The 14,931-nt window shown below is 38.8% G+C and overlaps 3 protein-coding genes across 6 annotated transcripts in view; all 3 read right to left on the bottom strand.

The window, feature by feature from the left end:
* The window catches only part of cep68 (centrosomal protein 68), a 9,553-nt gene extending 6,806 nt beyond the window's left edge, over positions 1–2,747 (bottom strand). For 3 of the 4 annotated variants that reach the window (XM_015054687.1, XM_015054686.1, XM_015054688.1), the window contains exons 1-2: positions 2,422–2,746; positions 259–519 (exon numbers count right to left, since the gene is read on the bottom strand). In XM_015054687.1, coding sequence (XP_014910173.1) covers positions 259–471 — 213 coding nt within the window. In that variant the 5' untranslated portion in view covers positions 472–519; positions 2,422–2,746. Of the gene's footprint in view, positions 1–258; positions 520–2,421 lie in introns of all 4 variants that reach the window. The other variant, XM_015054685.1, reaches the window with a different exon arrangement.
* Positions 2,748–3,390: 643 nt separating this feature from the next.
* Positions 3,391–5,013, bottom strand: sdhaf4 (succinate dehydrogenase complex assembly factor 4). Its single transcript, XM_015054690.1, has 3 exons — positions 4,824–5,013; positions 4,592–4,702; positions 3,391–3,699 (listed from the first exon to the last, which is right to left on the bottom strand). Exons 1-3 carry the CDS (start codon positions 4,900–4,902, stop codon positions 3,590–3,592), a joined length of 300 nt encoding a protein of 99 aa, XP_014910176.1. The 5' UTR covers positions 4,903–5,013; the 3' UTR covers positions 3,391–3,589.
* Positions 5,014–10,296: 5,283 nt separating this feature from the next.
* tlx1 (T cell leukemia homeobox 1) overlaps positions 10,297–14,931 on the bottom strand; it is a 9,261-nt gene continuing 4,626 nt past the window's right edge. Inside the window, exons 2-3 of the mRNA XM_015054676.1 lie at positions 13,941–14,142; positions 10,297–12,310 (exon numbers count right to left, since the gene is read on the bottom strand). Coding sequence (XP_014910162.1) covers positions 12,100–12,310; positions 13,941–14,142 — 413 coding nt within the window. The 3' untranslated portion in view covers positions 10,297–12,099. The remainder of the gene's footprint in view (positions 12,311–13,940; positions 14,143–14,931) is intronic.

Genomic DNA, 14,931 nt, shown 5'->3' with positions numbered 1-14,931 from the left:
AGACACATAAAAGTATATATGTGTGAGTGTGTAAATATATATATATATATATATATATATATATATATATATATATATATATATATATATATATATATACACACACACACACACACTTTGGATAAAGGAAACAGCATTTTAATTATCTATCTCAAGTTAATGCATGCATATTTACCTTAATAGTGAGCTATACTTCATACAATAAACACTGAACTTAGAATGAAATGTAGAGCAATGAAAATATTTTCCCCAACTCACCATTTCTGGGAGTTTCTTTAAGATGGACACACGATGCTCCTCAGTGAACAGGGGCTTTCTCTGCACATAATGTCTGTCTGTCATATAGTGGGTCTTGGGTGCTATGGTCACACTTTTATGGTGCTCCCCATTGACTGTTGCCTCAGCTTCTTCTCTACCACCATCTTGTGCAGCTAAGAATGCGTTGCTGCGCTTAAGTGTTGAGAGATGCATCCTCCATCACTGTCTGCTTTCACCTGAGAACAGAAATGCTGAGGGTTCCTGTAATGAGAACAAAAGCAAGTTTGGAGGAAATGAAATTAAATCTAAGCCAGATTAAAGTATGGATTTTTCCAGATTCCTAACAATACTGAATCAGGGTTTAAAAAAAAAATGCTTCAATAATTACAAGATCTGATCAGAAAAAATACACTGACCAGCCACTAGAGTCTCTCTGAGGCTCAGCTGGAAAACATGAAGGCTTGTGATGCGGAGCCTTTCAAATATAGCTGGCATACAAACTGCAAGTTACAAGAACTTCTGTGAGTCTTTGTGTTTCTGTGGAGTCACTAAGCAGCAGGCCGGTTGAGCCTCCTGATGGGTCCAGACGCTGTAATGATATGTTGTTACTCACCTAACTGGCCTCATTAAAACTGCATGTTCACTGCACCAACCAGGAAGAATCCTGATTGCCCAATGGATCCACTAACATGATCACGGACGCAATGTGTTCAGACATGGAGAACAGGGATAACAGCTACAAAGACTTGCGTGGATTTCCCACTAATACATAGTGTGATGCATAAATGAGAAAAATCGAGTAAGCACGAAATGTATGAAACTGTCATCAGAGCGTGTTTTCTTTGTACATCTCTGTCAACATGGAACTGAATACATGAGGGAATAAACTCATCTCTAGACACACGCCGACTTTTCAATTCTTTCAAACCATGAAGCAAAACGGTCTTAACTACACCAGAGGCAAAGAACATAACAGTCAAAAAACACTGAAATTTCTACAATTTTTATTGTGAAATTTCTATTATCTGTGGTGCCTGAGTTCGATGTTGGGCTTATTGTGAAGTTCTGATTTTCTAAATTTGACTTTTACTGGCTTTGAACTTGAAACTTCCAACATCTGATAAATGCAACATTTATCCTGACTGCTGAAGATGCAGGTGAAGTCTGAGTTTAAATGTCAAATTTGTCCCTTGGCTGGAATGCTCCTGTGATTCAAATGCCTGACTGGCTCAACAGTTTTAGTTTCATAAGTCCAGCGGTAACAGATAGGAAGGACTAATTACTAGAAACATTGGAAGAGTCAACCAGTATAAGCTGAGGATCTGCTCAGTAACAATGACAGTAACAATTACAGAACTGTGAAAAGGTTTTGTCTGTGCTACACGTTTCAGATTATCAATCCTTGAATCTCACCTATTAGCCATTCTGGGTGCAAAAATCGAGTGGTTAACCAAATGCTTCCTTTTCGAAACTGCTCCCTGGAGCTGAGCTTCTGCCTCACAGAGCACTCACCAGTGTGGGGGAGCAGTGTGACTCACCCACACCACTCCTTCAGACTAGCAGCAGCAGTAATTAGCAAATACCTGGTGGAACTGCACATCTGCTGAGCTCATCGTGTGAACTACTTCTCAGTGACACTGGTAAAAACGTTAAACAATTAGTATCTTCTTCTGGTTTTTGTGTCTATTCAGGTTTGGTTTAAGTTCTTGTTCTGTGTATTTTTGACGTTTTCCAATTGATTATTATTTTTGAATAATTTCACGGTAGGTCTCCGGCTGTATGCTCAAGGTCATGATTTTAGGATGTTGTTAGTTTACTGCAAACAGGACTTCCCACAGCTGTGTGTGTGTGTGTTTAGAACCAACTGTGGCTTTGTTCCTCCCCAGAAATTTGCACTGTGGACGACACCCCGGTACCAAGCGATGCCACTAACCCACACAAAGGGAACATTTGTCCGTTCTTTGGTTAAAACAAGCACAGAAATATCAATAATCTTCGTCACATGTTTTTAGAAGTTGTCTGACGCTTGATAATGTCCACAACGAGGCGTTTAGCGGAAGTCTCTCATAGAGACCACATCGAAAAGTGAACAAAGAAAGAGAGGAGAAAGTGAAGCTGGTGCAGCCATTTTTAACCACCCAGCACAGAGCTCAGGGATTTTACCTGTTGTGTCGTCCAGCTGCTGTGGCCTTCTTCTCGGTAGCTGTCGCCGCTATCAGCCTCCTTCCTCCGCAGCTCTTGTCTCCGAGCTTCCGTTTCTTTCGGTCTGCTACCGCTGTCCGCCACAAACACGCCTCATTCTCTCACAGCCTTCCCCTCACAACAGTACTAACGTGTTCATATAATGAAAAACTTATAAGTTGACCAGATACGCTCGGTGAAACAATACTCTAACAATTACAGTCAGTAATTCTAACATTAGTGATGGAACCAGAAATACACTTTCAATTTTTATCGGGGAACCGTTACTCTTTAGTCCCCCAAGTGGACAAAAGTACAAATGCATGTATAACGGAGACCCGTCTCTTTTCTTTTTCACTCACACCAGCCCAGAATTAAGTAACTTCAACCCCGTAGCAGTTCCATCCCTGGTTAGGCAAGTTTTTGAATAAGTTATTAAAGACATGGTGGTTCCAAACCTTTTCATCTCTATAGACTACTCGGAAAAACAGAATTGACAGCGTGCAGTGATTTTATTTGCCGTTTTTAAGTAATGCTGCCCCATGCTTTTATGAATTGTCTTTTATCTCATTATTGTTGCTTTTCCTACACCTTCTAGGTTTGTATGTAAATGTCCAGCTTGTCCCTCTTTCTTTTTATAGCAGCAGAACATCTAAAGAGACAACTATATCGTAGTTTAGTGAAGACACAACCCTCATGTCTCTTCTTCAGGGTTCAGATCAAGTCATGCAGATGCATCATCTTTGTTAGTGTCTTTACTTCCTGGATCTTAAAAATCTCTGAAATAAATTAGCATAAAACAAATGGATTGGAAGGCTACAAATGATTGTGACTAAGAAAGTTTTCTGAACCTGAATGTTGTCACTGAACTGCTGCGTTGTGGAGCATTCTGTGTACTGTCATTGTTGATCCAGTCCAACATGAGACAAAGAGTCAGAACAAACACTCGAGGCAGGTTAAGATCAGACCTTATCGTCCTTTAGTTACATTTCTGAGAATCAGGTTCACCAAGTCAGCATATTGTTCTGAATACACACATATACAGTAAATATTTACACGACCACATGGTCTCGGTCTCTTCTGCAAAGCAGGCTCTCTTCCCAGGTCCCTCTGAAAGTGCTGCATACGGCAGGGAAACTGGAAGACTTCCCTAGAAGTCCACACAGCGGCCCTTCCTCTCCCAGTCTCCGTATCTGGTGGGCTCCGGACCCCGAGGGCCACCTTTCTCCTTGGTTTTAGGGTTTACGTCATCGGGAAACTCTGCAGAAACACAAGACACCAGTAAAGATCTCTTCTGTCCATGTCAGGTTTCTCTCTGGACGTTGGTAGCTTTTTGTCACTCGTTCTCCATTATTTGTTCTAGACTTTTATATTTCATAAGCTAAAGAAGTTTTTTCTTAATTTCTATAGTTGCTATTTAAATAAAGAAATGTAAAAAGCAAAATATTGTCCAAGCTAGTAAAAACTACAAATTGAGTTTCTAAGAAAATCAGACCATTACTTTGCTTTTCAATACAGAAAACTTATTCATGCAAAAGCCTAGATAATGTACAGTGCATAGACAATAAAATTAATTTCTAGATTAAAATTCATTTTAAATTAATACTATTATGCAATATTTATTTTGCTGACAAACCTGTTTCGTTTTCACTATAAATATAGATCATAATATTCAAAAGTCGCAGAATAAAAACAGATCTAAGTAGTTTCCTCAGTAAAATAATCATAGTGAAAGTAAACAGAACAAATCTGATGATACTATTTATTGATTCACAAAATTTGGTCAAAATTTATATCGATATTTTGACTGTTGAACAATTAAGTAAACAAAGAACAAAACGAGAGTGGAAAATAAGGAAGTAAATGCATCAGGAACAGATCGAGGAACATTAAAAATGAAATGATTTAAAGTGAAAGGGAAAATTAAATAAAAAGGCACCTCAATAAGATTTACAATGCGTTGATATCGTTCTTCTTTTTGACTATTTTTGTTGTTGTTTTTTTTAAAACAGTTTAATTTCTTTGCACAGTAACTATTTAATTGAGCCAATAATTAGATGCACATGTTAACAAAAACAAATTTAGAGGAGCTGGACATCATCTGCCTAAGACATTGAAAAGATGGGAACCAACCAAACAGGCCGTTTCTCACTTTCTAGAACATCTCCGCTCTTCTCCGCAGCATCGAAGCGACCCTGTGGGGTTTTGGCCTTCTTCAGCGGCTCTTGGTCCTTCAGGGCTCCGCTTGCTGACCGTGAAGAGCCTTGACAAAGACGACATACTAAAAACTACTGCACTTCATCAGCTTTCACATCAGAACCTGCAGTCTCCCCGAACTTCTATGAAAACTGACATAGCTCCCTGCCCGACAGACTTACACCTACCAGAAAACACCGAGCCCACAGCCTGGGTTCGAGACACGACCCGTCTGCTCGCTGACACACATAACCGTAAAAAAGACATGCTGGACGGTAGTATAGAACAGAATCACGTCGAAACTCCCTCCTGAGCTGCTCTGGGGACTGTTAAACAACTGTCGGAGGGGCGCGGTATTTACGTAAAAACAACACAGTCATCAATGTGCGACAAGTTATTGTAATGTCACTGAGTGACCAGCAGGGGGCAAGCAAAACAAAGTCTATGTTATGAGAATAAATGGAAACAAATTATGGCTAAATAAAATAATTGATGATATACAGAAATGTGCTGTTAGGTTGGTGTGAAAGATTGATGATGATTATGAGGAAGATGATTGAGAGTGTTAAAACTGAGATGCAAATAATAAATAAATTAACAATAACCGCAAACTACAGAAATAAATATTCAACAAGTGCACACTCATGCCTGAGGGCAACTTAAACAAGTCAATTAACCTCAGAAAAGAATAGAACATACTTTATTGATTCCCAAGGAGAAATTTCTTATCCAAAGTGTTAAATATTATTAAATATAATATAATATAAATGATATAAAATATATATGAAAACAAATAATATATGGATAAGTGTGATATTGTGATTTAAATATGACCTAAATATAAAAATAAATAAAGTAAGCTAATAACAAGCAAGCACATGGAAATATGTTGACCTATGAATAAATCTATAAATGAGTCCAGAGAAAACTTAGATTTACAGAATGCTTGTGTCCTTTAATGACCACAATATGATAATTAATGCTGAACCAGCTTTAATTTGGTAACTGGAAGTAGATCTTTTTTACACTTTCCGTATCTGATCCAAAAGATCTTGATGTACGTGACCTCTGTCCCTCGATCAGATGTTGAGACGACTGAAAAGCTTCAATGCTCCATGTTTTACAGCTCAAATATTATTATTTCATATAATAAGTTATTTATATAAATGATGAATATTGTTCTGACTTTGTCATGGTGGTTTTGTAGCTTATGGATTATGGGGTGTTTTTCATTTTCTGTATTTTTGTTACTTTTTTTAATTATTATTTTTTCTTGCTCGTTTGGCTAAGTTTAAGAAAACCAGATAACCTTTCTTTATATACATAATTTTATTTATTTATTTTTTTTAAAATAACGTTTGGCATTCAGTCTCACTCTGTTAGGCAGGGTGTTTGTGTGCACTCGCATATAGAGGAACACTTTCAAAATACCAACAGAGGGAAGTCATTAATGGAAAGTGAGAACCTTTTCCTGGTACCCGCTTCTTTTTGCAGTTCTACTGTGCTCTAGTTAGGTTTGGCAGTATGGTGAGAATTAGATTTTAATTGTAAAACTAGAACCGGTTAGGGTTATGTGACGGTTAGGGGTGGGGTTAAGGGAAGGTTAAGGGCTAGGCTGTAGAAAATGAATGGTAGTCAGTGTAAACTACCCAGAAGACATGAAAACACAACTGTATGTGACACACAGACACTGTGCGTGTCTGCATGTGTGTTTGTGTAAGCAAGCTGACATTACACAGGCAGCTTTCTGAAAAGTTAAGGAGGAATTTAAAGGAGAGTTTCAACATCCACTCAGAACTATCAGCACTCTGAAACCTTCTGGATATCTTCACACACACACACACACACACACACACACACACACACACACACACACACACACACACACACACACACACACACACACACACACACACACGCACGGACACACGAGCACATGCACACATGTGCACATGAGTGCCTGGCTACTTCCAGAAAAGAACAGCAATGCAAAATTGAAGAAGCAGAGGAATAAGAACATGGCTACTGTCTCAAGTTAGCAGTTGGGAAAAAAAACAAGCTTTATTTCTAAAAATCTGGGGAAAACAGGCTTTGATCTCTGAATGTATTTTACTGTCAGGTTTGAAGTGAAAGATCAGAGTGATGTTTCCCGTTCCAAAATTGCAGTTTTTTTTTAAATAGCATGGGAGTAAATTATGAATTTCCCAGTGCTGGACATCACCAAAATATTTATTTTTCATGAGTTCATCAAAAAACAACATCAGGAGACTAATAGCGTATAGGGTCATAATGAAGGACAGTAAAAAGCCAGATGAATTGGAAATAAGAGAAGGCACACATTTAAAAAAGCAACTTTAAGATAACTTGCTGGTTTTAGTAAATGCTGTACTGGATTTTTAACATATTCCAGGAATGATTCTGAAGCCTTTTCACTCAGTCAGCTGAAACTGTGACGGAGGAAGCAGTTCAGCCTTTAACAATCTGAGTTATATTCTGAGCCAGAATTTGACCATAATCTTGCCTCAGTTCACCTATTTCCTTCTGTAAGGTCATGGCCTTCTCAACAACGGATGCAATTCAAAAATAATTTATTGATCCCAAAGGGAAAGTAAATGTTGTTGTAACTCATTTATTCAAAGTGTTATTGTAGACGGTGGTGGACAGGAAGGATCTCCTGTAACAGTCTGTTTTAAAATTAATTCGAAGAAGCCCCTGACTAAAGACAGGTTGTTTTCCTACGATAGTTTCATAAATAGGAAGGGTTGTCCATAATTTACTTGATTTTATGAAGAATCCTTTTTTGCATCATCATCTCTACAGGTTCCACAGTCGACCCCAGAACAGAACCAGAACATTCTTTATCAGGTTGTTGAGCCTTTTTAAGTTCCTGGTCCTGATGCTGCTGCCCCAACAGATGACGGCAGAAGAGATGGCTGAAAGTCTCAACAACAGACTCATAGAAGCCTGCTCCGTCCCTTCTTATAGACGCTTCACTGCTGCATCTCCAGTCTAGTCTGTTGTCCAAATGAACACCAGGAATTTATATTCCTCAAACACCTCCTCTTCTTCTCCCATGACCGAAATAAAGTTTGATTTATACCTATTTCTCCTGGAAATCTACAATCATCTCCTTTGTTTTGTTCACATTCTAAATATGTGAGGGTGCGATTTGGCATCAGTTTTTAATTTTTTTCAGTGCTGCGCATAAATATATGAATTAGCAACATGGACAGAAAAGAAAGAGGTCAGACCTGCAGCCCCCTTAGAGGAATGGACAGCTCAAAGGTTGAAGACATTTGGCTCCATAAACAAATTATCTCTGATTTTTCTTTCTATATTTGTTCTTCTAAACAGCTTATTTATTAAAAAAAAAAAAAAAAAAAAAAAAAAGAAAAACACTTGTTTGGGCTGCCATAGATTTTATCTGGAACATCTTAAAATAGTGATAATGATGAGTAATTAAGACAACAGTTTTTGTTTGGAGTTTTCTTTCCTTATTGAACACAAGTAGAGACAAAATGGAGAGAAAAGGGTTGAAGGACTCTAAGCCGTCCTGATGTGGACACGACAGTGGATACTGACTATGGTTCATAGAGCTCTATAACTTTAGCTAATTCTATTTCAGAAGTCATCCTATCAGTAAACATTTTCCATTTGTGTGTTATTTAATTGAAATATAAATGCTATTGCATTAAGGAGACTAAGGGACACAATAGATAGATTAGATCAAAGCAGGGCTGAAGTCTAAAACACAATCTCAAGCTTTGAACATCTCGCAGAACGATTGTTCAGTCCATCATCCGAACTTGAAGATGAACCAACTTCAGACATCTACAGGCTGGGCAAGGAGAGCATCCAAGAGAAGCTGTGGAGATCTATGGACCTGCCCAAATGTTAGCAGTCCACTCCATAAATCTAGTCTTCAGTGAAGAGCAGCAATGCAAAAGCCCTTGTTTTAAGAAAATCAGAGGAATTTACCATAAACCACGAGATGACAGAAAATGAGAGGAAAGATGCGATCTCATGCATTTTTGTCCTACATGGAAAACACTGTGGCAAAAAGGAAAAAAAAAAAAGCCCAACGCTCATTACACATCATAAACTCGTGGTGAAACATGAGAGTGGCAGGATGATGCTATGGGGACGATGTTCTCAAGCAAAGACAAAGAAGCTGGTTGTAGTTGGTCAAAAACTGTAAAAGACTGGATTTGTTCTTTGCTAACCTCTCTACTCTCTCTTTCAAACCTCATATTCTTTTTATTTCTTTAAATAAATCGTTTACCCTCCTGGCTTTTGTCTCCTTATTTCTTGCTCGCTTACTCCTACACTGCCTAACCTGAGAAAATGTGGAGAAGTTCACATCACATACCTTTGTGAGGCACAGCAACAGCTAGACAAACAAAACCAAAAGGCAAAATGTTTCCACTGAAGGTTTACAGGACGGGAAGGTGTCACTGTTCTTTATTTAAACATAACAATGCATTGGTCCACCTTAACCAGCCACGTTTTTTTGAAGACTGTGACAAACGACTTACTATGTGCCGTTTATTTTTTTTTTTTTGCGTGTTTACGTAGTCGAGTCAGAAATAATGTCATGACGTGAATTTGCCTCGACTTGTCTGCTCATAATAAAACACGGTAGGTGCCACACAGAGCTGTGAAAAAAAGTATTTGCAACTTTTTAGATTTTTTTTCCTGTTTTTGCTTTTTTTTGTTGCAGTTACATATTTTGCATATATATGTACATATATACATATAAAAAAGTTAATATCAGACAACAGTAACCTGAGTTCATACAAAAAGTTGTTTTAAAAATGATTTCATTAAATGGAAAGAATCTATCCAAACTAACCCAACCCTGTGTGGAAAAAGTAACTCCACCCTAAGCCCAATAACTAATTGTTACACTCTTGTAGTCAAATGTTGGTGGTAAACGAGTCTTTTACATTTGGACGCATTTTGATCCGTTCTGCTTTGCAGAAATGTTGTGATTCAGACACAGTGGAGGACTTCGGAGCCTGTCTCAGGTGTGCTACCCACTGGGCCATGTTTTCTCCATGTGTGGACAATGTGTGGTTCTCTGGAGTCACCAAAGACTTAGAAACGCCTTTGTAAACCCTTTCAGACTGGTAGTTGTTATTTCTCATCTCCTCTTGTAAAGTAGTTGAAGTTATTTGTAGTTCAACTTTTTTACATCCGGGCTCGATCTCTTGCTCTGACTTTAGATCTCTTGGCCTACTTCATGTCGTCAGACAGGTTCTATTTAAGTGATTTCTTCATTCTGCAACTCTAGCAGTAGTCAGGCTTGGGCCCAATATGTGCTTTTTGTTTTGTTCCCTTCTTTCTCACATTGTTGGTCTGGTAAAGTCTGGACGTTATCATCCAGGTTCTGATATCAAATTAGTTTGATGACTTGAGACATTTAAATGTGAGGAGCAAAAAGCGAAACCTAAATATTCTGCAAGGCGGAAATACGTTTTCACACAGCTCTGTATGGAAACAAGTATCCACCAAATAATGCAAATGAAAGGGAGTGTGTGCACATACATACACAGGCTGCACACACACATGCACATGCGCACGCACACACACACACACACACACACACACACACACACACGCACGCACATACCAGAATGCTAACAAGAAAAAAAAACAGTAAAATGTGGTAATTTGCATTTAAATGTATCTTTTAGACAAAGTGCAATATATTACATTTCACTATTTAGGTCATATTTTGTCTTTTTATGGTGTGTCTTATTTGTACTGGGAAGTTTGGTCCATGATCCAGTCTCGAGATATCAATTAGAGTGACCACTGAAGCTGGTCATTTTGATGTGTAAATCTCAGGACTTCCTGTTGGCGTTGCAGTTACCGTGGAAGATGAAACTTTTGTCAGGGAATGAGGTCATATCCTGTATAAGTGTGCTCCAGCTGAAGGTCAGCGATTCGCTACGCGTTGTGCTCGGTGACCAAGCTAACTGCTGTTAGCAATACAAACTACTGATAATGTATTTCTAAGCTTTCACTAAACTGAACCATTGCAGTAGCATACAGTGGAACTCTGCCTAGTTAAGGTTCATTATTTGTGAATTGTTCTGTGGAATGTAACTCCAGATAATTACTGAAAAAATATTTTGTTGAACATATCTAACATTCATCCATCCATTATCTTAGATGTTTATCCCTAATGTGGGTGTGGCCAGGGGTGCTGGTGTCTATCTCTAGTGGTCAGCGGGCGAGAGGCAGGGTTCACCCTGGACAGGTCGCCAGTCCACTGCAACATATTGAAAATATTCGATATACAACACAGAGAGAAAATGCATCTTTGGGAAGCTGAAATATCTATGTACATTTCTACTCGACATGCTATTGGCTGACATTTGCAAAACAAGCCAATCCAGGAGTGGCATTTACTTTCCTTGGGACCGACCCTCAACAGAGGAGACAAGGAAGGCTGCAGATATTACTGTCTGCTAAAATGGTTTCCACTATGCATGTTAATACATGTTAAGATATAGTTGGTGTTACAATTATTAAAATAAACAGTTCTAAGTGTTTTTTGATGGGGTCTCAAGTATTAGTGGATTTCAGCTGAACAAATAAACAACTTGGTTCTACATCTATCACTGTGTTGCATAAGCACAGAATCCATGTTGGATTTTTAGATGGGTGGCGGGGGTTTGACGGAAACCCCCAATTTTCCAAAACTTTATAACTTTTCAACTGATTTTTCTGACAACGAAACATTTCAACACTCCAAAAATAAAGAGAGTGAACAAAGAAGAATTCAAGCAGTCAGACACCAACCCATAAATCCAACATGGCTGCTGCACGCATCAAAGCTGGTGATAGCTCCAATGCCTGACTGTACGTGCTGAGAAAATTATTATTGTTAGTTTTTATTGCTAAGAGTCATCAGCCACCCGCCGGGTCACACAGCACAACCGTAAGCGAAGACTTTGATGGAACGTTTAAAGTTAACACAACGCCATTTCCAGGCTGCAGCTGTTGATTCGAAGGTAAATTAAACGCGCAGTTAATAAGATTTCATCCCTTCCTTTCTAAAAGATTGTTGAAACAAGTGCTTTGTTATTCTGCAGTCTCTTAAAAAGTCGATTAACGAGGCCGATAAATACTTGTGTCGCTCTAAGACAAAGCCCTATTCAGTCAGTCGTATAAACTTTTATAAAAATATTTTTTTTAAAGTCATGTAAAGAATATTAATAGCAATAATTGTAACACAACATGTCGTCGTGTGGGCCCCATTTGATGGGAGAAGTGCAGAGAGAGAGAGAGCCCATCGACAAACAGCACCGGTGTCCGTGAGACAGAAAGAGTAAAGGCCGTGAACCAGAGTCCAACGGCAGGATGGCCAACGGCAGGACGTCCTCAGCAGGCATCCGGCCGCTCCACCACACTGCAGCAGTCACTGAATCCCGAAGGAGAAGCCCAGGTGGAGGTTTACTCGCAGGCTGACACGCTGCTGATCTTTGCTGTGTTCTCGCTCCACGGCTGGAGGTTCTGCAGGGCGTACAAGGAGCTGTTCTGCAGGCACAGTGGGTCGGGGGCTACCGGCTGGTTGATGGTCTTCTGGAAGGCCTCCTGTTGCAGCTGCATCAGGATACGGTTGGCCTGCTGCCGCTCTGCTTCCCGCTCCTCCGCTGTCTGCCGTCTGCAAGGAGAGCGCAGAGAGTCTGTGAGGGAGAGAGAGCCGACTGCGGTGTGGGGACACGGGGCCCGTACACTGGGAGGAAGGGGACTGGACTAGAGCTTTGACACCTTCAATCAATCATTCAATCAGTCAGCGGTATGACAGCTGGACATTCTCATCTTCTTTGTACTTGCAGTATAATTGTTTGTACAGATGAACAGAGTACTCTCTGGCATCTGGGAATTGCCAGATGCAGGATGAACCAGACTTATGCAAGTCCACAGTTTTCTTCCTGATATGTTGGAGGATTTCTTTCAACTTTCCCGTGCTGTTAACACAAGAAAGCAGGTGTGCCTTAAATTACACACACAGGTGAGTCTCAAATGCTACCAATAAACCTTTCAGAAGCTTCCAAAGCCCCAAATTGTTAAAAGGCATGTAATCTCAGCATGAAGTTGAAGAAAGTAATAAAAATTGCCTCAAAAAAATTTCTCATTACTCTGGCAAGTAGCAAATAGAAAATATTTTGGTAATTCTAACTTGACTTAAAATGGGAAAAATGTATTCTGCTTTCACATCAGACAGTGTGAAAAATAAAAAAAGTATGTGTCGTTTAATGTGGAGTATATAAACTCCTGGTTCAACTGTAAGTGTATCAGATACGTATTTTATCCACTGTATTAGAAAACATAAATTATCACATCTAAACTGTCTGCTTTGTTCAAGGATCAATCCAGACATTTGGAGCCATCATAGAGTTAAAAAAAATGTCTTATCAGTAATCCTTTTCACAAGTTACAAAAACAACTTTATTTCAATCATAAATCATTTTTAATATCTATCTATCTATCTATCTATCTATCTATCTATCTATCTATTATTATTATTATTATTATTATTATTATTATTATTATTATTATTATTATTATTTCCTTTGCACCACATTTAATGTAAAATTAAAAGCTGGGCACCAATAATGTAAAAATAATAGACGATATATAGGCTTAATGCTAAACATAAATATGTAATGCTAAAGATAAATACAGACATTACCTTTTATTTAATGTATTTTTTCCCCCTGAAACATTTGTATTTAATTCTACATTCATGTATTTAGTTTCTGATCCAGGTTTTGGTCAGTTAGGCTAAATCTTAGAAAATATAAGCGGCCTCCTCCTGCTGACAGACGACTGTTATTTATTCGTCATATGACCACAGTTTATTACAGCAGATATTTTATAGCATCAATAATAAAATAAGATCTAATAAAATTCTATACAAATATAGAAAATAATTGAAAAAGCAGGGATCCGCTTACGAATAATGCATAAACAAAAAGACGTAAACGGACCGCATACAGAAAAACAAAATGTCAGAGAGATGAGAAGGACTTCTTAAAGGTGGACCGGCAAACCTGAAAGATTGGTCCTAGGCGATAAATGTGGGTGCTAATCTGTGATAACCCACGAAAACTAATTCTCCAGTTTGGTTTTACGTGGGTCCAGAACTGCTGGCACGGTTCTGGAAAAATCTAAATCTCTCCAGACTGTCGCACGTGGTTGGAAAGCCTTTTACCGCACAAAACATCTCTGATCCGGAAAAAAGGTGTTTTGAGTCAAATAAGAGAAGAGAGAGTGAAGAGAGCAGTCACCTCCACTTGGTGCGTCTGTTCTGGAACCAGGTTTTGACCTGAGCGTCGGTCATCTTCAGGGCCTTGGCCAGCGCGGCGCGCTCGGCAGACGCCAGGTACTTCTGCCGGTGGAAGCGCTTCTCGAGCTCGCAGATCTGCAGCCGGCTGAACGACGTCCGCGGCTTCTTCTTCTTCGGCGGAGTGCGATTCTGGTACGGGTGACCTACACGGCGTGTGACAGTGAGGGGTGAGAGAGAGACTTGACGGGGACGGTGGTCAGGAAGGGACAGGAGAGCGGGACACGCAGGGTCAAAGACAGGAAGAAGACAGTGAGCGGAGAGAAGCGGTAGCTAAACACAGGAGCTGCACAGCAAAAGGTGTAGCTGTTACAAGAGCATCAAATTTTAGCCATTAAAAAAAAAAGTAATCAACTTTGTAAAAGTATGGTCTAATCACATAGTTACAAATTCCAAAAAACATAAATATTTTTAGAGATGTTTAATACTTTAATAAAATGGTTTCTGCCTATATTAACTATAAAATGATATAAAATATTCTATGATTTAATAGTTTAAGACATTTTCTCAGAACTTTCAAAAACGTGAGAGGTATTCACAGTTTACTGTATAATAAAAAAAATATGTATAGTTTGATTTGGGGTTCAGTGAGAGGAAAACAATGCAAATATGCATGAACAAATGAAATATTTTAACTAAGCGGTATGTGTTGGATTGGAAATCAGCTTAAAATGTTTGTGTGACGAAGGAGAAAGAAGATTACATCTTAACCTTAAAGACTGAGCTACAGTCAAACTAACCAGCTGATAAACTAAAGGCGTATCGCAGCTGGTTGTCAAGGAAACATTGTACTTGCCAACTTATATGTTTTTTTAATCATCATTATTATTATTTTACATATCATGTCTCTTATCAATTTACGTTTACAGCTGACTTTTTATTACAGCCATAAACCAGCTCTTATTTTTTGCTATATAGTACAAACTATATATATA

The sequence above is a fragment of the Poecilia latipinna genome, unplaced genomic scaffold (assembly GCF_001443285.1).
Source record: "Poecilia latipinna isolate Pla-1442-1.1 unplaced genomic scaffold, P_latipinna-1.0 Scaffold1270, whole genome shotgun sequence".
Taxonomy (NCBI): Eukaryota; Metazoa; Chordata; class Actinopteri; order Cyprinodontiformes; family Poeciliidae; genus Poecilia; species Poecilia latipinna.
Note: the sequence above shows the minus strand (reverse complement) of the source record. Positions and strands in the feature narration are given on the sequence as shown.